The following is a 25,173-nucleotide window of genomic DNA, read 5'->3' on the forward strand; positions in this document are numbered from 1 at the left end:
ACGTTCCCACCATGCCTGGGAAGCAGTGAGAGGCTTCAGTAGCCAAACGGCTTTCCAGAGCTGGAGGAGAGGCCTTGGCCTGACTCACCGTTGCCCTGGCAACAGTAGGGCCTAAGGCCTCGTCCCTGATCCCTTAATCTGAGGAGCCTCCGCGATTGTGCCTCGGGAAAGGTCTCCCACGGACACCTGGCTGGTTAGAGCTGCCCTGGCGGACAGGAGGGACAGAGAAGGGATGGAGGTGGGGCTCTTGCTTTCTGCCTTAATGAGTCTGTGATGGTCCCAGCTTTCCAGACCCCCACAGGCTTGGTCTAGAGGACTAGGCCGCAGAGTCTTCACCCGATTCTAAGCGCTGTCAGGGCGGTAGATGGCTTCCTAATCCCCCCGTTTCACCTTGGAGCCCAGCACCACGCTTTGCACACGAGTGTTACTTCCTAAGTACCCGGGGCTGTAGGACAATGAGCATCCCCTAGGGCACTGGACCCAGGCCCTGCTCCCTGGGCTGCCCGCATCCCCCGTCCCCCCAACAAATACCTGAGGGAGGAAGCAGCACAACCATTTCTCCAGCTGCAAGGCCACAGATTTGACCCTGAGGCCTTTTTTGCCTCTAAAATTCTTTTTTATTCTCTTGCTATGTTCATAATGTTGGCAAATATATGGCTCAGAGCACATTCTGCTCAGTAGATCTACGGTTTCCTCAAATGTTGTCTTAAATCAGAGGATAAGATGAAGCAATTTGAAAGAAGTGCTGATTTCCTTTTCCAGTAACCATTCAGGTCCCAGGGAAAGAATGTTGCAGTGACGCACATGGGTTTTGGAGACAAAAAGATCGGAGTTCAAATCCTGACTGTACCATTTGGTTGCTGTGTGACTTTGGACCTACTTAACCTCTCTGAGCCTCAAGCTGCTCACCTATACAATGAGTATAACGTCATGTCTATAAAAGTAAGGAGCATTTGGTTAATGGCAATTACCCTTTCTGGTACACAGCTCTGGGGGGGCCAATGGTAACTGGCAATACAAGTGTGAAAGTCTGGCCTTCCAGTTAAATCAAGGGCACCCTAAGAAAGCACTGTGAAAGGTACCGAGCCCCAGAAAGGTGGGGTGCCGCCCACTGCCGACTCTGGCTTGTGGCTGAGAGGTGAGTTTAAATCCCTGTCCGCTCTGATGCCGAGACCAAGATGTAGTTGCCCGTGGCTTTGACCGTCCTCACACCGAAATACCTTCTGCTTCTGCCTGTGGGGGAAATTTCCTTCTCAGAGATTCATTCTTTCAGGATGCAGCCCTAGCCCACTACCCACCTGAACGTCCGTGTTCACTAAATGAAGTCGTCTTTAACTGTGATCTAATAATGAAATTAGCAAACTTTGATCGAGACCTTAGTATGTGCCAAGGTCTTTGCTATTTATTCTGCATGTTATTGAAGCCTCAGAACAATGGAAAGCTTATTATCCCCACTGAAAAGATGACGAAGTTGAGATTCTGTTGATTAACTGGTTCAAGGCCTACAACTGTCAAGCTTAAATCCACATCTGTTGAACCCAGAGTCGGCCTACGCTTTAGTGACCATCCTCCGGTAGGTGTTGGCCTCGCGCCATGGAGATTATGGTGGATGGGAAGTGAGAATCACCACGGGGCCAGGGAGTCGGGATGAGCGGAGGACACCTTGGCGTACAGGGCCCCTGGAGGCGGGGAGAGGCATGAAGAGGGTCAGAGCCAAGGAAGGGAAGGTAGAGCCACAGGGAGCCCAAAGCAGCCCAGCTCCGCACAAGTACCAGTCTCTGACTATATTTAATCCTTTATAACCAGATTTCCTAGGAAAAGAAAGGCTTACCATTCCCACGTGGCCCACGATGCCCCGAGGATGTCCTGGTAACCGTGTATAACAAACAAAGTCACTCTGAGCCTCCCCAGACCACCGTGGTCTCCTTCTCAAGTCTGAACATCTCCAGCACTCCCTGGTCCTCACATTCCCGGACTAGTAAAGGTCTTGGGCAGCAATGGCCCTCCACCAAGTATCTCCAAAATACCTCTGCTGACATCTCTTCCAGGCTTCCAATGTCCCCGTGTGGCAAAGGCCCATTTCCTCTTTCATCCCTGCAACCTCCAGCCACCAGTTCCACGGTCTGTGGCCTGCCCATTGCACCTGGTTGGCTCACCCAGATGGCTGACCATGGCAGGTTTCCAGCCCATCAGCCTCAGTCTCCTGCCCCCCAACTGCCTCACGCCTCTCCCCTGCTCAGCAATGGTTTACCATACACGATCAAAACGAACTCCTCAGTCGTGAGAGATCCTAGATCCAAGACCCCCTCTGCATGCCGAGTCTGCTTCAAGCCAACCTTCCTGACCTTGGATTTCTACACAAACCCCTTGTCCAGTTCCGTGGGTTTCATTAGTTACTGCCTCTTAACATGGGAGCCCATTTTCCACACTCCCCCCTTTAAGAATCCCTGCATGGAGAAGGCCTTGCCCATTTTTTCATCTGTGGAATCCTCCCCAGCCCAGATGATGCCACCCCACCCAGGCTCCTCCTTCTGTGGTGAGCAGAGCACCACTCCTGCGCTTGGCACCTCAGGTTTACTGCACGGGAGTGTAACTACCTGCTCCCGGATTGGGTTCTGCAGCCCAGGACCCAGACTGCCCTCACCAGCCCTTCATCCCAGCCCTGGCCTCCGCCCCTCCTCCGGCTGCTCGCTCTGATGTCCTCCCAGCCTTGCAATTTTCGGTGAACAGAAAAGTCTCATCCTTTCAAATGTGAGACCTCGAACATCACTTCCCCTTTCTGTGCGTCTTTATAAAGGAGGGGGTTGGTGACCTCTTGGTCTCTTCAGAGTCAATAATATGGCAACTTCTCTCTTAAATTCCCTTCTCTGAACCACTTAAGTACACTGTCCGCTCCTCTCTGCCCTCAGACTCAGGACTTAATCTACCTCCCTTCAGTAGTTCTTGTCTCTCCGGCTCTTCTGTTTTCGGCCCAAGTCTGGCCTCCCTAGGTTCCGGGGCTGAGCCCGGCCCTGCGCTAGCTTCCAGGAGCTGTCCCTTCCGATTGCCTGAATTCTCTCTGGGTCATTGCCAAGCCCGGGAGCAGGGTGAGAGTAAGCCGCTCTGTGGCCAATGTAATGCGCCTGCCGTTTCTCTTTCTCTGCCTCATTGGACGGCCATTGGAAACGAATGAATCCTTAGACTGAGGGTGCATTCCTGCATTTAACAAATCCAAAGAGAGTAGCTTTGCTGCAACATACACATAAAAAAGGGTCTGACTGGAGCCTTTTGTGGTTTCCCCAACGACTGGCACCAGGGGCCTCTGCACCCCTTCCCTAGCCCTCCCTGTGCCTCCCTGCACCCCTGGCCCTGCCACCGCCCGCCAGCTGCATTTCAAGCTGGGCGGGAAGTCCACGTGGCCCTGGGCAAAGCGCGTAGATTTGCCCTATAACCGTCTCTCCAGCGCATTCCAAACCTGTCAACTCTGAGCATCCTCGTCAACTGGGCCCTACTCCTCCCTGAGCGCCCCCTGTCCTCCCCGCACCCGGCCCTCGCGAGGGTCCGCAGCCTGGAGCGTGTCTGCCCTTCCGCACACCAATTCACTACTTCAAGCTCGTCAGCCCCGTCTCCTTCTCGATCTTACGGTCGGTGGGATCTGCGCCCCCTCCGCCGCCCAACGCGGGGAACGAGCACAGAAGACGGGCTCAACGGAACCTGGCAACTGACACTAGGCACAGAGCCCTCGGCCACCTTCTCAACCCCTCCCCTTCAAAACCAAACAAAAACGGCAAACAGGAAACGCTCATCTTTTAAAAATTACTCTATTATTATCAAATAGAACCACAGTATCCAAAAGGTAATTATAAAGTTCTATTCCCCAACTAAGTGGCCCTGCACCGCCCCTCCGAGTGGCCGGCGGCCAAATCACTCCCCCCGTGCTGATTGGTTTCATCCATTTTATTGTCAAGGAAATTAACAGCCCGAAGGGGTTCCCCAGGTCCGCGCACTCACCCTCCCCCGGGGCCCCCGGTAAACACGGCAGCAAGCGACCTGGTCTCACTACCCCCGAGTCCTTGGGAGGAGGGACGAAAGGAGGGGGGGGGGCTCACAGCAAAGGGGCTGGGGCGCCCCGGCCCCGCCCGCCCGGCTCGGGCCTCGCGGCGCCCAGGCACCTGTCCGGGGGCGGGGGGCGGGCCGGGCGGCACCCCCGGCCGGCGGCAGCGGCGCGCGCGCTCACTCGCCCGTGTGGGTCCGCAGGTGGTACTTGAGCGACTGCTTGTAGCGGAAGCACTTGGCGCAGTGCGTGCAGGGGTAGGGCCGCTCGCCCGTGTGCGCGCGCTGGTGCTCCAGCAGGTGGTGCTTCTGCGTGAAGCGCTTGCCGCACTCGGCGCAGTGGTAGGGCCGCTCGCCCGTGTGGATGCGCCGGTGCTCGAGCAGGTGGTGCTTGCGGATGAAGCTCTTGCCGCACTCGGGGCAGGCGTGCGGGCGCTCGCGCGAGTGCACGCGGCAGTGGTTGGTGAGCTTGGACTTCTCGCTGAAGCTCTTCTCGCACTCGGGGCACTTGAAGGGCCGCTCGCCCGTGTGAGTCCGCTGGTGGCGCAGCAGGTGCGACGGGCGGCTGAAGCTCTTGCCGCACAGGCTGCAGATGAAGGAGACCTCGTGCTTGCCCGCGTGCACGCGCTGGTGGATCACCAGGCTGATGTGCAGCCGGAAGCTCTTCTTGCACTCGGGGCACGTGTAGGGCCGCTCGCCCGTGTGCGTGATCTGGTGCTTGGTCAGGCTCGACTTGTGGCTGAAGCTGCTGTCGCACTCGGGGCACTTGTAGGGCTTGGGGCCGCCGCCGCCGCTGCCCGAGCTGGGCGACTTGGGGCGCGGCTTGAGCGTGTGCTTGGGGGCGAAGCCGGGCCCGCGCTCGGGGGACGCGTAGCCGCCGCGGACGCGGTGGATGCGCTGGTGCAGCGTGAGCTGCTGCTTGTGGCGGAAGCTGATCTCGCACTCGGCGCACTCGTACGGCCCCTCCTTGATGTGGTTGCGCTGGTGGATGATGAGGTTGATCTTGAGCCGGAAGCTCTTGCCGCACTCCATGCAGGTGAAGGGCCGCTCGCCGCGCCGGTTCCGCTGCTGCTGGCTCGACGAGCCGCGGCTGTCGCCCAGGTGCCGCTCCCCGTGCGCCGGCGGCGCCAGCCTCTTCACCGGCGGCTTGCCCAGCTGCAGCGGCGGGGGGCTCTCCTCGCCCTCGGGGGACAGCTCGCCGGGCAGCGGGGTCTGGTACATGCTGGCCTCGTAGCGCCCGGACAGCTGCCCGAGGGCCTGCAAGTGCTGCGGCAGCTCGTCCTCCTCCTCCTCGTCCTCCTCGTCCCCCTGCTCCTCCGTTTTGATCACGATCCCCTCTGCTCCAGGGACAGGGAGAGAGACGGACAGACGTCAGCCGTTGCCCAGGGCCTCTACCCTGGACGGAGGCCGGGCAGGTGGCTTCACCTTCGCCCCCACATGCCCGTGTATCGTCACCCCCCCCCCCCGGGGCCGCCTTCTGGGGGAATCCTCCTTTCCGCTCCCTGCTGCCCGGGCCCCCCGCCTCCGCGGGGCTGGATGTGTAACCCGGGCGGGCCTCGGGCTCGGTTCAGCAAGGAACCCTCTCTGGGAACCTTCTGCGGCCCAGAAGGGGCACGCCGGCCCTGCCTGCGCGCATCTCCCCGAGCGGGTGGCGGGCAGGTGCCCGCAGGGTTTCCCCCCCTCCCCGGGAGGGGGCACTCGGGCTCAGGGTGCCGGAAGCTGGCAGCCTCGTGGGCCTACCAGTTATCACCTGACGCGGACCTTCCCTTTTCCACTGGAGCTACTTGAGGGCTGGGTTCCTACCACCTGTATGGAAAGGGGCCTGACTCCTCAGGCTCGGGTTTCCGGGCCCCAAGGCCGCCTCCGCCCGAACTCCCCAGCCTCACCGCTCTGCCGCTTTCCTGAAGGCACCTGCTGGTTTCTCCTTAGGTGTCTGTACTCACCCTCCTCCAGCGATCTGCCCCTCCTCTCCACGCCTCCAAATCACGCGGGCCACATACCACCCAGCTCCAATCCTGTCTTTGCCCTTAAACCTTCCTTGACCATCCCAACCTGCGGCCCTCAAACCCTCCTGGGCACGCAGCACTCTGGTGTGCCTGCCCAGGGCTTAGGACCTCGGCCTTCTCCTGCAGCACGACCCCCACACAGGTGGGTGACTCACCAAGCCTGAAGCTAGGGCCAGGGTTTCTCCTGCCTTTCCGCCAGGCTCTGGTGTGCAGTGCCCCCACCCCCCCCTCCTGGCCCAGGAAGGGCTCCACGAACACCCCAACTGTAGGATGTCCTCCTCCTCCCTGGCCCTCCATCCTCTAGGCTGGCCCTTTAGGGCCCAAGATATTAGCTGTTCTACACGGTGTTCTAGTGTGTTCCCTGAGAATGTTAATCCTAGAGAAAAGGAGTGCCCTCTGACTCCTGTCTGCATTTTCTCAAATGCCTTGTACTTAGGTACTCCCTAAACACTGTTACTTGGAGAGCTCTGTTTTTAGTCACTGTGTGACAGGAGAAAGCCACTCGCTTTTCTGAGCCCACCTGTCAGATGGGCTGCTGTAACAGTCTGCATTTGCAGAATTCTTAACAGCAAACAAACGAGAACTTTTCAAGTTCTCGCCTTAGAGCTTGTCTTTTTATTCACAATCTCTTATGGGATAAGCCAGGAAAGAATTTATCCCCATTTCACAGATGTGGGGCATCCAAGCCCAGAGATACCAAGTGATCGTTCCAAATAAAGTAAGTAAAGCCAGACTTCTTCAGAGCTTCTAACTTAGGGTCCATCTAGTCTGTCCCCTCAACTGACAGGGAAACAAGCTGGCTGTGTGCGTGAGCTGGCCCAGGTCTTACAAAGTAGCCGGTAGTGACCGCTGGGCCTTGGCACTTCCTCCTGCCCTTCTGAACCCAGGAAACAGCAGGGTCACAGTTAGGACACAGGTGTGCCTCTTGTCATGGCCAGTGCTGCCTGGGCCCTGTTGGGATTCTCAGCAGCAAGGGATGCAATCCAAGATGCAAAGTCCCCCCAAGTACCATGCAGAACTTTCCTGAGGTTCCCACTAGAGTGAGTGCGAGTGCCCAGTGGGCAGGCTGGCGTTTCTAGTTCGAGGCTCCACTGCAGCCCAGCCTCACGGTCTGCCCTGCACCTTCCACTGTTTTATAGAGACAGCCTGTAGATTAAAATGTTTTTGGGAATATCATGCGGTTATTTAAAAGCAAGGGGTTAGATCCACATCTTTTGACCAAGAAAGATGTCCGTGATATTTTACGAAGCGCGAAAAGGCCAATTGCAAAGGGATTCTCTACAGGCAAAATGAAAAAATGTAAAAAATCATCAGCACAATACTTTTAAAAACCTAGTAAATAAAATGGATGTGGATACATTTCTAAGTACAAGTAGTATAGAAACTGCTATGATAGTTATTGGCTCTTTGGCACAGAAGTAAAACATCTAAACAAAAAACCAAAACCTAAGTGTGTTCCTTAAAAATTTGGCAGAATTCACTTAATTCCTATCTTATACATTATTTTCAGAATATAGAAAAAAAAGAGAAAAAGCTGCCCAGTTCACCTTCATAAGTTGAGTATAATCTTATTTCCAAAACTAGATGAGGATGATTCAAGAGGGATCAGGCTGATTTCATTTACGAATATAGTTGAAAAGCCCCTGAATAAATAGCAGCTCACTAAGTTTCATGGTGTATGTAAAAAGTACACCAGATGACAGTCGGGCTTTTCAGCATCACACAATCAGCCACAAAAGATGTCCTGAGGCCACTTCCTCACTGTTCTTGAACTCACGAGGAGCCAAGAGTGTGCAGAAGGGTGACCCAGAGGTTTTATAATTAAACACAAGTGATGGCTAGATCATCCCAGGAAGAGACAGCGCCATCCATTATTTTCAAAAACATGCTCGGCTAGGGCTGAGACCTCTGGGTCATTGAAGCTTCTAGTGTGACCTAAGAACTATCAAGAACACAGCAGAGATGGAAGTTCTGGCCGCACCACAATGGCATGACCTTGGGTAATTTATGTGACCTTCTCTGCCTGTAGACGGAGGGAGTTGGAGAGGTGATCTCTGAGATCCCTTCGGGCCTACATCTGACCTCGTCTTTGGCTGTAATACCCTCTTCCTAGCCTGGAGACTGATTCGTACAAATCCAGAGGCAGGAAACCCGTCCCCGAGGCCGTGCCTGGGGTTGTCACACCTGTCAACCCATCGAGGTCAAACGAGCCTCTTGAAGGGAAGCCCAGCTTTCCCACCAGGCAGGGGCCCGTCTGCAGGCCTCACTCATGGTAGCGGCTCCCCCCAGCCCGCACCCGCTCTAACTGACCTGTGCAGTTTCGCTGCTGCACCAGCATCTGTTTGAGCTCGCTGAACTCACTGGAGCCTTCCGTGGACTCCTCCAACGTATTCTCCTGTTCCTGCATGTCCAGGTCCGGCTGCTCGCCACACGGGTCTCCCAGCTCCGAGTCCTGAAAGCCGTGCTCTTCCACCTGCCCCATGAGGGGCTCCGGCGTCTCCAGACTCTCGGAGCCCTCGTCGTTGGTCTGCACCTCGATCTTGATCACGATCCCGTCGTGTGCTGCGAAGGTAGGGAGGGGTTGGGGGGAGAGGACAGAAGAACCCAGAACACGTTCATTGCACGAGGTTTTTGCAGCCTGGGATTTACATTTCAAAAATTCTCATTTTAGAGACCATGAGGAAAGATAATGTGGGGTTGAGTGAGCAGACACAGAAGTTTCTGGACATCCTGTAGCCTTGAACATCAGTACCAACCGCAGTAAAGTTAAAATAGATGTGGAGTTTGTATTCCATGACCCCTACAGTTTTAAAAATAGTATTGTCTGGGCGCCTGGGTGGCTCAGTTGGTTAAGCGACTGCCTTCGGCTCAGGTCATGATCCTGGAGTCCCTGGATCGAGTCCCGCATCGGGCTCCCTGCTCGGCAGGGAGCCTGCTTCTCCCTCTGACCCTCCCCCCTCTCATGTGCTCTCTCTCTCTCATTCTCTCTGTCTCAAATAAATAAATAAAATCTTTAAAAAAAAAAAATAGTATTGTCAGGGTTGTTTTTTTGCTTTTTGTTTTTTGAACAAATGAGATCTTAATTCCCTTTCCTGGGTCAGGCCAGTCAAAGTCAACAGACAGTTTCCCTCCCTCACAGTCAAGTTGAATAATGAAAAGGCTCATCACCTCCTCACCGTGCACACCTTTTGAGCCCAGCCCCCCGGGGTCCCATGCGGACAGACCAGACACCCCCGAGCCCCCTCCCGGCCCCCAGTTACACACACACACACACACACACGCACACACTTGGAGCTCTCAGCTTTGTTTTTAAACAGCATCTGATTACACACGTTGCCCTTTTTTTTTTTTAACTTGCCAATAGATCTGCAGGTAATTTCGAATGTCCACACACACACGGGCATCATTTTGCATAAATGGGATTTAGCACATAATCTTTTAGTGTGGTATTTTTCCTCTTTTGATTGGCCTTCCTCCTCCCCTCCCTTCCCATTTCACAGCTGCGACCTCCCCAGGTCACCCCTGTAAGTAACCTAGTAGTTTTCTCTACACTTATGTAGGTATTTATGGCAACACCTTTATGTTTCTCTGTTTTTATTTTCTGGCCATTATTGGTTTAAAAAAAAAAAAACTGGCATATACATAGTCCTCTCCATTCCTTTTCTCCCTCAGATGTCTTGCAGAAATCCCCTGAAAGCAATTTCTGTAGAGCCACCGCCTTCGTCCTAAGTGCTGCAGGCAGCCCGGGGCCAGGACAGCCGCGTGCTCGGCCCTTCCCCCTCCGAGGAACGTGTGTTTTTTTTTGTTTTGCATGATGAACTATCCCACAATCACAGGTGGATTTACATGTCCCACTGTAAAACAGGGGTTTGATTTCCACGCGAGACCCAGGCGTGGGGCCGCAGAGTCAAAGGTGTGGTTATTTTTAATCTGATAGATGTCATCAGGTTGCTTTTGAACAAGGCTGTGACAATTCGTATTTCTACCAGCCCTGCGGGAGCACAGCCTCTTCCCCACCTCCCTGCCAGAGACTGACACCACTGCTCTTTCATATTTTCCTCGGTCAGATGGGTGTAAGTTGATAATTTTCTGATACTTTAATCCCACTTTCCCGACCAGGGTCATCTGAGTATCGTTGTCTTTTCCTTATTGGCTTTTTCAAGTTGATTCCGTATGAACTGTGTTCTGTTCTTGTCAAACTGGTAAGAGTCCTTTGGTTCCTGTGCTAAAGATAACCCGTTTTCTCTTATCAGCATTTCAGACAGTCCCCAAATCTAGCGTTTGTCTGTTGACTCTGTGCCATCTCTTATCAGACCGCTTTCTTCAAGTCTTCCCATGGTCACACACGTCCCTCTGTCTTTTATGGCTTCTGGGTTTTCTTAATTAAGAGGGTCTCCTCTGCTCCTGGATGGTTCACAGGGTCTCCTGGAGTTTATTTCAAGGTTTTTATTGCTTTATTATTTACATTTAGGTCTTTGCTCCATCTGAAATTTATTTTTATTTTGTGTAGAGTGTGAGGTAGGGGTTCAGCTTTACTTTCTTCCCCTATGGAGAGAGCTGTGCCAGCAGAAACTCCCTCCCAGCTTGAAAATCACGTTGTTAATTAAGGAAATTATAGATGTGTAATGCATCAACAGATGCATTTATTCCTTCATTTAATTCATTTATTCAGTGGTTACTTATCGAGCACCAACTAGGTGCGATGGGGTATTCTAATGACGTGGGATACATCGGTGCACATAACAGAGCTCCCAACCCCCATACACCTTACCCAAGGCAAGAAACATAATAAATTATATGGGATGCCAGAGGGTGGTAAGTGCTGTGGAAAGAGAAAAGACACCGGGAACCTGGTAAACAAAGCCAAGAGTCTGTGCCCCTGGGAAGCCTCCCCGCTGTTAACCACACCCACTCGTGATCCCCAAGCTAAAAGCCGGGAAACCAGACCCACCCAGTAGGCCGGCAGCTGATGCCCCGGGTTCTCTCTGGTGCCCAGTAATCCTTTCATTCTCATCTGAGCAGCCAACCATCTCCTGCCAGCCGTGTGGGGCAGCAGAATATAAAGCAGCTGTGACGGTCCCCGACGCCTCGGGGCCACAGCCTTAAACCCCGACGTGCCTGCCTTCCCCCACAACCAAGTCTCCCAAACCTCTTCCTCCTATTCTCGGTCTCACAACAAAGATGAAGTCACCCACCCTCACATCCTTGCCTCGCTCCTGCTCTAGCTCTAAGTCACCCGCTGACTCCCCCTTTGTCTCCCACCTGGGGAGACGGTGACTGCTCGCTGCCTGAGCCCCGCTGCGTTCCTGGGGCCACACGCACCCCCAGCGGCACCCGCTTCTCGCTCTGCAACCCTTGTCTCTGCGCTGGAGCCACGAGCATGACCGTGACCCCAGCATCAGAAAAATACCTTCCCTGACTTCACAAACTCCTGAAAATATTTTGCCTGCCTCCTCCCTAAAGCAGTTTTTAAAAACTAAGCACCCCTTTGCACTTTTTTGAATAAACATATAAAATGCTTCAGTAACTGCAAAAGATGTCATTTCTGGAGTACTGTAAATATTGATGGTTTAAAATAAACTCTTCCGTCACTCTTGAATGTCGCCAGTGGGATCTGAGAACGCCGGCAATTTTCAACCCACCATTATTCACTTAAAAAATACATGAACAAGTTCTTCTTTGATAGTTGAAATTTTTATATCATTCCTTTTCACCTTGAACTTCTATTTCCATTCCCACTTTGCCCACAGAATTTTATCCCAGTAAAACATATTTTTATGCTTCGAAGCCTTTTACTGATCTCCTCGTCTACCACTCTGCCACAAAAATGTGTATGTCAATTGAAAGATTAATTTTGCTTTCATTTCTAATAACCACAGGGCTCTAAGTGTTGACTGTTTTCCTGGCTTAAGTTATCCTTCGTTATTATTACTGTACAATGATACACAGTTACTCAAGATAGAAAACTAAAAACTTGTTGGAAATGGCTCTTACAAGGATGGGGAGGAATTTTTTCCCCCAATTAGTTTGCTTATCTGAGAATGAATATTCTTATTACTTGATTTAAGAGTTCAGAATAAAATCTGTTCCTATCTTTCATTTTCATAAACACAAGCATTGGCAAAGCTCATTTACATAGATATATAGATGGGCTGGCAGGAGCTTTGTTATAGAATCATCACTTGATTCTCCGAATTTGTTCTGAATTATAATGCTGTGAAAGCACATGGTTAACAGATCATCAAAAATTGTTTCTAATGACCTATTAGCTGACAACTTAATTAGGTTCTCTTTCAATTTTGTTGAAAGCAAAGTATTGCGAGTGATCTAACTTGCAAAAGAATTTGCCATCCAGGCCCCAGGGCGCCGCACTTGTGGTCCTGTGCCCCTCCGTTCTGGACTGTCTCTGTAACCCAGAGGGCTTTCTATACTTCAGAGAAATGCTCCCTCAGGAGATGGGGACGGGTGAGGGGTGTGGCTGATGAGGAGCAGCATGGCAGGGGCTGCATGTGCTGTGTGCTCTCACTGATGAGATTTATGAATGAGACAGATCGACTAAGGACTTCCTGAGCCCTCAAAGCCATCTATGCCACGTCCCTCTTGGGAGGTCTCCTTGAACCCCGGGGCACTGGCCCTCTAGCCCCAAGATCACTGCCTTCAGTACCCGCCCCTCCCTCACCACCTCGCTCCGCCAAACCTCCGATGCTCTCCGCCGAACGGAACTGTGCTTCCCTCCAGGGCGTTTACTTCTCCCTTTGGGAGGTGCTGTGTTTACACATTTTCGTGCCTCTCCTCCATTTGTCAGACAGTTGGGAAACCAGTGGGCTCCTACCAAAAAGGGTTCCCCACCCTAAACAACTTCTGAAAGAGTACTGACAACCAGATTGCATTTATAAGCAGTCATTTGTTCTCCCATTAAAAAAGTTAAAGACACGTACATTGCAGGAATATAGGCTATGATCAAAGGGAGAATTTCAAGCCAGTGGGGAAAAGTTTTAAATAAATGGAATGGGAATAATGGAGTGGGGGACAACTGCTTTGCAACAAGAAAACAGTCTTCCCATTAAAATAAATCACTGATGAAACAACAATTTAGACACAAATAATGAAATCATACTAGTATTAGAAAAAAACAGCTTCTTTCCTTCTCTCTCTCTCTCTTTACAACCGGGAGCTGAGCAACAGGCTATTCCTAGCCCCCTGGGACTTCAGATCTGGAGGCATTGGCCGGTCGCAGCAGACATTACGTGTGCCCAGCACATACCAACTCTCATTTTTAGGTGTACATTTTTTTGCAAGAATTTCTGTAGCTTTGCCTTGACATTGGTGACAAGGAACTGATTTAATTTGTGCTTGGTTTGTGATCTCTGCAATTATGTTTCTTCCTGAGAACTCTTGCAAGATGGGGGAAAAAAAAATCAACCCTACAAATTGTTTCCAAATGTATTCTGTGTTTGTGAGCACTACATTTAATAGTTAATGAAGCTGATATGATGTTATATTTGCAGACACTTAGTGAAAATACTTAACTATTTGTGTTTTGCAAATTTTTTTTTGTTTTCTGGAGCAAGAAATATTTTATTTCAGATTTCAAATATTTTTAGAGGTTTTTAAAAACCTCATAGGCCCAAGACCTGTAATCACGTTTACTGAATAAAAGGGGCTAAGTAAGTATTTCTATGCTTAATATGAAACCCAGACACCATAAAGAAAGTTATGGGTAAATTTGAATACATAGAAACTTAAAACTGATAAAATCTGAACATACCACACACACAAATACTAAATACAGAGGTAAACCATATATTCAAAAATATATCCGCATACATAGGAAAAGAGCTAATATCCTTAACTTAAAAAAATTTTTTTTAAAGATTTTATTTTTGTGAGAGAGAGAGAGAGAGAGAGAGAGCAAGCATGCACACCCACGTCCCAGGACCCTGGGATCATGATCTGAGCCGAAGGCAGATGCTGAACGAACTGAGCCACCCAGGCGCCCCATATCCTTAACTTTTAAAAAGCTTTACAGATCGATAATAAAATGATGAATAATCCAAAAGGACAATGTTCAGAAGATAATTCGTAAAATAAGACATCCTGGTGATCAATAAAGGTATGAAAATAGGCTCAACATCACTCTTACAGAAGTTGAATGAAAGCATCAAAATACTGTCTTTTCTACCCATCACTTTGGCAAATAATAAAAAGATAAATAATACCTACTATCGGCATGGGTATGGGGAAAGAGGTAGTCTCATGTTTGTGTATAAACTGGAGGTGTATTAACTGGCACAATTGTTTTGAGGGACATTTAAAATATGTATCAAATTTTTAAATGGGTATATCCTTTGACCCAGAAAGTCTATTTGCTTTTTTTTTTTTTTTTTTAGATTTGATTTATTTATTTGAGAGAGAGCAGGGGGAGTGACAGAGGGAGAGTCTCAAGCAAACGCTGCACGGAGCAGGGAGCCTGACTCAGGGCTTGATCCCAGGAGCCTGGGATCATGACCTGAGCTGAAGGCAGACGCTTAATGACTGAGCCACCCCGGCGCCCCCATATATAGCTTTTTAAAAAAGATTTTAAAAATTGGGGCACCTGGTTGGCTCAGTCCGAAGAGCGAGTGACTCTTGATCTCAGGGTCCTGAGTTTGAGCCCCAGGTTGGGTGTAGAGATTACATAAACAAACTTAAAAAAATAAAGAATAAAACATTGAAAAATGCATTAAGAAAGACTTTAAAAATTAATATGCCAAAAGCTTTAAAAATCTAGCAGAAAGTACAGCCATAAAGATGTTGGAAAGCCAAGTCAACCATGATTTCTCTGCTTTGAGCTGGTGAAGAAGGTTAATGGGGCAACACTGGGTTTTACTTTCCAGAAAAACTAAAGTTTCATCAGCATAATTCAAAAAGAATAAATGCAGACAGAGTGAAAGCCCCATATAATTCTCTTCAGTGTATTCCTTCCAATTTATGTGCTTGAGACTCTCCCTCTGTCCCTCTCCCCGCTCGTAATCTCTCTCCCTCTCTCTCTGAAATAAATAAAATCTTAACAAAGAAAGTTATATATGCACACAGGCTGAGGGTTAGTTTCTCAAAACTTGTTTTTATTTTTATTTATATTTTTAAATAAACATTTATTTTGAAATATTTTTAGAGTTACAGAGGAACTGCAAAATTAGTACAGAGGAATTGCTTTTGTAACATCAATTTAAGCCTGCTATGGTCTCCTTGGATTTATTTTATCATTTTAGGATAATGAAAAATAAGTTCAGGTAATGAAGCTAATCCTCCTCTTAGTGATAAATTTGAAAGCGAACCTTGACACACAAACTTTACTCTGTCATTAATATCCATGGTATTGTTTTTACATGGAAGTTTTTTAACATTACGAAAGCTTTAACATTTTTCAAAACTTGTTTTTAAAAAGCTCTCCTCCACTCCCCACCTATATTTCCTGCTCCCCAGAGGCAACACTTCCAATTCTTCGAGCTAATTCTTCTGTTATTTCCCTTCATATCTCTAAGGAACACACTCCTATTGCTACTCCCTGAATTTTTTTTTTTTTTAAGATTTTGTCAGAGAGAGAGCAGACATGCGTATGTGCACATGGGGAGGGGCAGAGGGAGAAGCAGGCTCCCCGTTGAGCAGTGAGCCCAATGCGGGGCTCGATCCCACGACCCTGGGATCATGACCTGAGCCAAAGGCAGATGCTTAACCAACTGAGCCACCCAGGAGTCCCTTGAATTTTCAATGTAAACATCACCCGATGACTTCCAAGAGCTGGAGGTGAGGACCATCTCTCCCCATCCAGACAAATCTTTTCCAAATCCCTGATCCTTCCAGTTTAGTTTGCAATTCTGTTTGGATGAATATTGGGCATTTACAGTATTAGATTACATAAATGTTATGTAACATTGAACGGTGGAGTATACTACAGTTATTTTCTATGTCTGTGTCTTTTGCTTTCCCTGGCATTTATAATTTTTTCCTTGGCTTAGCTTACGGTTTTCATTAAGTCAGCTCCAAACTCCCCGACCTCTTCTGTAAGTCTCTCCTCAAAACATTCGGACATAATGGGTATTTCTCAATTTCATCGACTTGAAGGAAAATTTTTACAACCTTCTGATGTGCTCCAGTCTGTACTGATTGCCTCCAGGGGCACAGCTGTCTTCTCGGGATCCCCCTTTGGCATCCCGGGGATCCCCCTCACCTCTCTTCTGTTGGAGCTCCTAACACCTCTCTTGGTGTACTTCCTCATTTCAGCAAAGCGCCTCCCCCAGTTGGAGGAAGGGTGCACAGGAGACCTTGAAAATGTTTTGATTTCATCTCTCACATTTAATTAGAATCGTCTGGCTGATATAAAACTCTAGAACGGTTGGAAAATATTTTCCAATTTTGAAATTTAGATAATTTTTTTTTTTTTAAGATTTTATTTATTTATTTGACAGAGAGAGAGCGAGAGCAGGAACACAAGCAGGGGGAGTGGGAGAGGGAGAAGCAGGCCTCCCGCCGAGCAGGGAGCCCGATGCGGGACTCGATCCCAGGACCCTGGGATTATGACCTGAGCCGAAGGCAGACGCTTAACGACTGAGCCACCCAGGTGCCCCGAAATTTAGATAATTTTAAAGGTATTGCTCTACTGTCTTCTTCCAATATCGTTGGAAAGTCCAAAGCCATCCTAATTCTTGTTCCTTTCTATGAACCTTTTTTTTTTTTTTTCCCCCTTTCTGGAGACTTGTAGGATCGTTTTGGCCTCAGTTGCCCGGAAATTTCTTGCTGAAGTATCTAAGGCATGGGTCTGTTTTCATCCATTGTTCTGGACAGTTGCTGGGCTCTTTCAATCTGGAAAACCATGTCTTTCAGTACTGGGAATTTTCCTTGAATTATTTCATTGCTAATTCCCTCCTCCCTATTTTTGCTATGCTTTTGTGTGTGTGTGTGTGATGTTCCTAATATCTGGATGTTGACTTCCATCCTTTACTTTTTTTCTTTAAGATTTTATTTATTTATTTGACAGAGAGAGACACAGTGAGAGAGGGAACACAAGCAGGGGGAGTGGGAGAGGGAGAAGCAGACTCCCTGCCGAGCAGGGAGCCTGATGGGGGGCTTGATCCCAGGACCCCGGGATCATGACCCGAGCCGAAGGCAGACCCTTAACGACTGAGCCACCCAGGCGCCCCTCATCCTTTACTTTTTAAAATTCTTTCACTATTTTCTTTTTTGCCTTTGTGCTCTATTTTCCGGGACACGTGCTCAACTTTATCTTCTAACACTGCTACTGAGTTTTTAATTTGTATTATTTTTAAATTCCAAGAGTTCCTTTCATTCTTTTTTTTTTTATAAGCATTATACTTTAAAAAAAAAGATTTTATTTATTTATTTGACAGAGAGAGAGAGAGCACGCACAAGCAGGGAGGAGGGGCAGAGGCAGAGGGAGAAGCAGACTCTCTGCCGAGCAGGAAGCCCAATGTGGGGCTCCATCCCAGGACCCTAGGATTATGACCTGAGCCAAAAGCAGATGCTTAACCCACTGAGCCACCCAGGCACCCCAATAAGCATTATACTTTTGTGTCATGGATGTATTCACTTCTTTTATCTCCTTAAGGAATGTGAAATACATATATGTTATATATATTACATAACTATATATAAATATATACATATGTATTTAAACATAGTTTTTTAAATCTCTCTGCATGATCTCTGTTTCTCTGAAATTTATTTTTTCTGCTTTCTTTTCCTTTTGTCTCTCTATATTAGAGGCTTTTCCCAAATGTCTGTGGTCTTGGTTATCTATAATTAAAAGTAGAATACTCAAAAGAGATTGAAAGGTTGGTGCCTTTAAGTAGGGCTTGCTATGATGCGTTTCCCAACAGGATGGCTTGGCTGAGTCATTTCCTGGGGAGATCCCTTGGGCTGGTCCCCAAAGTCTCCAGGCAAGACTCGTCCAGTATGCTGCCTGGGGGTTTCATCCTGGATGTCCACATTGCTTGGGAGCCAGGTTAGGGAGGAAGGCTGCAGATCTCAGTATCTGCATGTCATGTTTCACTTACCGTCTTGTAGTCGGCATGGTGCCCCACCTCCACTGTGCCCGGTGTCCACCTTCAGACATCGTTTTGTTCATCTTCTCCAGAGAAGAAGCCTTGGCTGTCCACCAGGGCTGGGAGAGGCAGATGCCGGCTGAGGGACTGAGGGAGGCCGCGGAGGGGAGGTGAAAGATGTCTGACCCATCCTCTGTTTTTAAGCCCACCTTTGCCCCCATCTCCAGAGATACCTAGAGTCTCCGGTACTGCTCATTCCCGAGTCTGGAGTAGGGAATGGGGGTGGAGTGCAGATCGAGTTTCTTTTCTGCTTTCCCCAGTATCAATTTTGGATGTAGCTTTCTAAATCAGTGATCACCCAGCCATCTGCTCTCGGGCTTCCAGAACGTACTTGCTGTTGTCTCCTTGTTCATTCCTTAAAAAGCCCCTTCACTCTTGCTTTAGAAGGATTCTGGGAGGCAGGAGTAAACACATGTTCAACCTGCCATCTTTAACTCGAAGCCTTTCTTCATGTGTTGTTTTTGTTTGTTTTTTAATTATTTTTACTGAATAAGAATACTTGAGAATATTTCTACAAAGCATAGAGAAATATGATTTCGTTATGTTTCCATTCAATTTTTTTTTCCTATCATTTGTTTACATCACGGACTTGATGTTACATTTCCATTTTCCATTTCTACATCATTCACTTGCCCTTTCGACTGGATCACCGCGATCAGCTTCACACCGGCGTCAGCAATCCCCATCTGAGGCAAACACAGCTGCCCCCCAGCTACCGCCCCATATTTCCACTCCCCACTCACAGCTAAACCTGAAACAGCTGATGACAGGTGCTGCCTCCCTCACCCCCCATTCCCCCCTCAGCCCGCTCCAACCGGCTTCCACCCCACGCACCACCAGTGCTTCTCCTGCCGAGGTCACTGGTGTTGCCCAGCTGCGCATCCCGGGGACACGTGGGTCTTCGCCTTACTAAACCACACTGCAGGATTCGGCATGGCTGACCACACTCCCTCCTTCTGGAAACACTCTTCTCTTGACGCACTATCTTCATTTCGCACGCTCTACCGCCTGAGCCAGCCAGGTGCCCCAACTCTTCTCATGTCTTGCTACCTTTCTGACCACTCCTTCCATTTCCTCTGCTTCCTCCTTCCTTCTTCAAATCCTACAATAGTGGTTCTCGGCCCTGGCTGTGCATGAAAATCATCTTGGCACCGTTTTAAAGACTACCAGTGCCTGGGCCCCTACCCAGACCAATATATTCCAAATCTGCTCTGAAAGTCAGGGCTCCCAAGGGCATGGCCTGTGCTCTTTCCCTTCTCCCTCTCCGGACCGGGTCTATGCTACCAACGCCCAGATGTCTGTCTCTAGCTCAGATCTCGGTTGGTTTTTAACTCTATTCAGCCACTTTCTCAACACTGGAGCTCCCCCGGGGGCCTCCAGCCCGACCTGTTCTTGTCATCTCTCCAGGTCTGCACCTCCTGCGGTCCTCCACCTCCCCCAGCACTTCACTGCGCTCACAAGATGGGGAACCTCCCTGTCAACACCGCCCATCGCAGGTCCTTCCAAGCGTCTACTGCCAAAACCGGTCCCTGGGGATACCCACCTCTCTCCTGGCCTATGCCATGTCATCTGCCTGGACTACAAAGTCTCCAACCGGTCTCCCAGCTTCCAGACTTTCTTCCCTCCAGTGAGTCTCCTCAGGGCACCTGGAACTCCTATTTGCCCTTTAGGTTCCCACTAAAAACACCACTTCCTCAAAGAGGCCTTTTCTGCTGTCCTAGCTCAGTGAAGTCCTCCATGCTGTGTCTCTCACAGGCCTGGACGCTCGCCTTCATAGCACTACCACCTCCCTTACTGTAATATTGTATGTGTGTGTGGGGGGGGTTAGTTATTACTGTCGGTCTCTTGACATAGTACTTGGTACAAAAAAAAAAAAAAAAAAAAAAACCCTGATGGGTTGCCTGGGTGGCTCAGTTGCTTAAGCGTCTGCCTTCGGCTTGGGTCATGATCCCGGGGTCCTGGGATTGAGTCCTGCTTCAGGCTCCTCAGTGGGGAGCATGCTTCTCCCTCTCCTTCTGCCCCTCCTCCCCACTCAGGTTCTCACTCTCTCTCAAATAAATAAATAAAAATTTTAAATAAAGCAAAAACAAAAAGCCTGATGACCTAAATAATAAACATACAAATGAAACATACGGTATAAAAACTTCATTGATGATTTTAGCGGCTGTGTAAGAATTTATCACAATGTAATATAGGATCTGTCCATCTTAATCCATCGTTTGGATTCTTTTCCATGCTACAGACTCTCAGAAAGGAAAGGAAATTCTTAGGTCAAGTATATGAACGTTTTAAATATTTAAAACATATTTTAAGACTAAAAAATATCAAATTGCTTTTCAAAAAGACTGAGATCTTGGATTTCAGCCATGCCTTCTGGTTTGTTTTTACTCTCTGCTAATTTGTTCCGTGAAAATGGGACCTGGCTTCCCCAGACCTCCATTACCCCCCTTCAAGGGCCATGAATGGGAGCCCCTGCTCTAAGTGTTCTGAGAGCAGGGTCAATATCGGAATCATTTTTGGATCTCCTTGCCCTTAGGGATCCAAACCATAAATAATAGTTGATTGAATACATTCACTTAGCGAGTTCATAAAATTGTCATGTTCAGTGTACTTGGAACTACGAGAACTCTCAGTTTGCTAGGCTGTTCCCTGTCAGTATCGTAGCAGAGCTGGTTCTGCAGCCACCTTCTAGGAAGATGCGAGAGCTCTGGGGCTCGGATAAGGGCCGATTCACAGAACAATCCTGCTCTCCAGCGGCCAGGACCCCTGGCCTCAAACAGAGGTGCGAGCTCACGGCCAGCCCTGTGTGGCGGGGGCCCCTGTGCTCCCCGTGCTCCCCTCCGTCCGGGCTCTGAGCGGCTGGAGATGGTCCGTGGAGCAAATGCACGTTCCAGCCACACAAGGCAGCCTCTGGGGGGGCTGCCACTTCCCACAGCCGCTCAGGCCGTGGACATGCGTGTGCCGGGAGGAACCCGGCCCGAGGCAGAGTGGGCTGAGGTTATTTGCTTTTGATTGTGTGGGAGGCCCGTCTGCGAGGAGGCTGTGAACAAGCAGACAGAGGAAGGGGATGGATGCTGTGGTCCCAGCGTGCACGAGACAATGCGTGAGGAGCAGCACCTAGGCCACAGAACCCCACTGGGACATTAGGCTGGATTTTAGGGTATTTACCGTGAACCACTCGCCCAGATTCTCATTCTCTGCCTCCCAGGCCTGCTTCCTTATTTTTCTTTTTTTAAAGATTTTATTTATTTATTTGAGAGAGAGAGAATGAGAGACAGAGAGCATGAGAGGGGGGAGGGTCAGAGGGAGAAGCAGACTCCCCACCGAGCAGGGAGCCCGATGTGGGACTCGATCCAGGGACTCCAGGATCATGACCTGAGCTGAAGGCAGTCGCTCAACCAACTGAGCCACCCAGGCGCCCCCTGCTTCCTTATTTCTTCTGCTTTGAATCTCTCTCTTCTTTCCACCTGACCCTTGTTTTTGGCTGTGGCCACTCAAACCTTGTGGACAAAAGGACCTTCTGCCACATGTCATTCTTTGTCCCCAAGTCCCCAGTCTCACCTGCTTTTAAATCACCTTTTTTGTCTCCAGAATGAACTCAGATCAGCCTCTACCCTCAATTTAAATCTCTAGCAAATCTCTAGGAAGGAAGGATGCTGGATTGCTCTGCGAGATGCCAGCATTTATTTTTCCAGAGGCTTCTGTCTCTTCTGTCAGTTACAGCTCTCAATCCATGGGGCTGACATTACTCTAGATGTTTCTGGACCTCCTGCTAGGAGCCAGCTGATAGGTCCCAGAACCAATGACATTACTTCATAACAAGTCCTGGCCTTTGGCTCCGGTGAGTTCTCCAGCTAGATTATCCTTTTTCAAAAGATAGGATCACCCATGATGTCTGGCTGCAAAGGACAAGGATCGGCTTCCACCACAGACCTTCAAGGTAGATGATTCAAGTCCAAAGGCAATTCCAAAGCAGGAGCTCCACAAACAGACCACGCACAAGAGCACCCGCAGGGCAAGCACGTGGGCTACTGACATGGGGCTGGCGAGGGACGACACCCATGCAGAATGACACCAGCTAGTGTTTACTGGGCCGCCGGTACAGCCCAGTCACCCCATCAGGCCCTAGAGACTAGGACCAGTCCTATCTCATAGATGGGGAAAATAAGCTTCCCAAAAGGCTGAGTCAACCAAAATCATACCGCCAGTGAGCCGAGAAGCCGGGACTCGAGTGCAGGCGCCTGACCCTGGGGTCTGCACTTGAGACACACGCCTTTCTGCTGCCTCCGTCAAACCGCCCCGTCCAGACACTGTTCTGCACGTCGCACAACATTTCACGTCAAGTCTGTCTGTCCCTATCCCTCCACTGACCAGCTGCAGGAGCAGGGGTGAGGCCCTTCTCTGGAGAGCTCCACGAGGCACCATCACTGGCACCCTGACAAGTGACCACGTTTCTTTCAGTTCCGGTTTTGTTTCCCGCCAAGAGTGAGGTGACACCTGGTCATGTCAGAAACTCCCCAAGACAATGAACTCAATGGCATCCTTATTTCTCAGCCACTTGGGCCACTGTGTGTTGGGGGGGGGCGGTCAAGGAGGCGTCAGGCAGGTCCCAGCACCTGCAGGCCTCCTTCCTGCACACAGCTTGCTAACACAGCCCTCGGGGGTCTACTATGGATTGCAACACCCCAGGCTGGGCCTCCTGAGGGCCGAAAGGTCTAGAAGGCAGAGCTCTGGGCCACCGAGTAGCCACTCACCAGCACTGGGATCTGCGGGCGTCTCGCCTTCCTCAGAGTCCTCCTGCTCCTGCATGGTTGGCCTCTCCCCACGCTCCATCTGCGACATGAGGTCTGGTTTGGAAATTGCATAGTCTGGGCGGAAGGAAGGAAAGAAGACATACTATGTGGTGAGGTCACACTGGATGCTGTAAAGGTGTCACCTGTGTGAGTGGGACACGAGGAGGAGCCACCTGACCAGTGGCAGTGTTGGAAAAGAAGTGGGCCAAGCTCCCAGCCCTCTTCCTTCGGGACCCTGCCGTGTGTGGGTCTGTGGGTGCGCGCGTGCGTGTGGGGGCGGGGCGCGTGCGTGTGTCTGCATCGACCTCGGCCTCCCACGCGGGGGGAGCCAGAGGGCCACCTGCCCACCAGCGGGAACTGACCCTCCGTCACTCACGGCTTGCCAATGGCCGCTCAGGCTTCTCATGACAGCGGCACACGGGACATTTGAAATTTTATAGAGTAAAAAACAAATCCTGATAAAATCCAGAAGCTAAAAAACTGAATACTTAGAGTGTCCTTCACATTTAAAAAAGTTTAAAGCTCTTTGGAAATAAAGTTACCCGCTGAAGAAACTCGGAGGAAACACGCACGTGGCGCACAGGCACGGGTCATGTCAGAAACTCCCCAAGACGATGAACCCAATGGCATTCTTATTTCTCAGCCACTTGGGCCACTGTGTGTTGGGGGGGGCGGTCAAGGAGGCGTCAGGCAGGTCCCAGCACCTGCAGGCTTCCTTCTTGCACACAGCTTGCTAACACAGCCCTCGGGGGTCTACTATGGATTGCAACACCCCAGGCTGGGCCTCCTGAGGGCCGAAAGGTCTAGAAGGCAGAGCTTCTATGTAAATGGTTAACATCCATTATTATATCTAAGGAGCCTCTACAATTAGTAAAAAATAAAAAAGCAAATATAAATAGGTAATTCATAGAAGAAATGCAAATGGCCAGTAAACACAGGAAAAGATGCACAAGTTCACTCATCATCAAAAAATACATATGAAAATAATGAGGCGTCATTTTTCACCCATCAGGAAAGACAAATATTTCAAACAGAAGAACATCAGTTCGGGCCTGGGCATGGAGGGACGGCACTGCCGCGCCCTGGGGCGTGAACGTCCACAGCCTTCTGGAGGAAGTGGCCGTGATATGGTCAGTGTGCGTCCTCTTCGCTCGGCAGACCTCCTTGGAAGCCGTCCTCCTGAAACACTCGTGCAAGCGCACACGGATGCACAAGGCCGATCACGGCCCTCGGTGACAGGCAGGAGTCGGGGTCAGCGTGCTGCTCAGTAACAGCAGAAAGGTCAAATGCCCAGTGGCTCATCTGGAATGCCGCACCATCCTTCTGAGCAGGCCTACCTGTGCAGACGTGGAAGGCTGTCTAGGGCCTACCCTTCGGGAGAGTAAGTGACCAACCCCATCTGTGCAAGCCACAGACGGCGTGTGCACAAGTGTGTATGTTTGCATGTGCACAAATAAGGAAAAAAGAATGCAGGCCGAAGGGTTCATGGTGGTTACCTCTGGGGGGCAGTACTGGTGGGAGGGTGGGCATTGCTCTTTATGCCATAAATCTAAATTTTCACAATTATGTATATACTTTAAAAAGAAAAGAAAAAATGAGTTAAAAAGAAAAAGTTGCCTTAATGGGGAGGTATATGTATATTCAATGAACAATTCTAGCAAGAATCAAAGTTTCTACGCAACTTGCATATGTAAATGTTTTTCTAACTTTTTTTGTGTGCCCAAAGAGTTCCCCATACCAGACAGAAGGATACACATAAAACTAAAGTATATTTCCCAGGTTTTCCTCCTTAAATACTCTTATTAAATGAAAACAACAAGAATGCACAGACTTTGGGGGAAGAGAGTCCTCAGTGAGATTGTTGTGACTCGCTGGTGGGACCCAGCATGAGCATCAAACTCCTGGGTCACAGCCTCCTCTCTGCATGGCGGAAACAACACCCCGGGGGACCCTCCAACAGTGACAGTGCTCAGTCATTTGCATGGGCGAAGGGGAACGAGCACTAACACCTGTCTCAGCGCCTTCACGGGAGAGGTGGAGGATTAAATAACTTGATTCTCGTAAAGCCCTTCACACTCTGCTTTGTAATTGTTTGCTGAACAAACTCATTAAATATATACATACAGGGCCAGGGGGGAAATAATGTAGAGGTGAGACCCTGCCGTCTGTCTTCTTCCCACCTGTCCCCAAGGCTTCTCAGCAGAGCCGTGCTGTTGACGAGCTGTCCTCATCTCTGCTGCC

The 25,173-nt window shown here is 49.7% G+C and overlaps 1 protein-coding gene across 2 annotated transcripts in view; it reads right to left on the reverse strand.

Moving 5' to 3' along the window:
- Positions 1-3,921: 3,921 nt before the first annotated feature.
- Positions 3,922-25,173, reverse strand: part of ZNF777 (zinc finger protein 777) — a 28,298-nt gene continuing 7,046 nt past the window's right edge. For both annotated transcript variants that reach the window (XM_036122616.2, XM_036122614.2), the window contains exons 4-6: positions 22,894-23,007; positions 8,349-8,600; positions 3,922-5,369 (exon numbers count right to left, since the gene is read on the reverse strand). In XM_036122616.2, coding sequence (XP_035978509.1) covers positions 4,213-5,369; positions 8,349-8,600; positions 22,894-23,007 — 1,523 coding nt within the window. In that variant the 3' untranslated portion in view covers positions 3,922-4,212. The remainder of the gene's footprint in view (positions 5,370-8,348; positions 8,601-22,893; positions 23,008-25,173) is intronic.

Source organism: Halichoerus grypus, chromosome 12, assembly GCF_964656455.1.
Source record: "Halichoerus grypus chromosome 12, mHalGry1.hap1.1, whole genome shotgun sequence".
NCBI lineage: Eukaryota > Metazoa > Chordata > Mammalia > Carnivora > Phocidae > Halichoerus > Halichoerus grypus.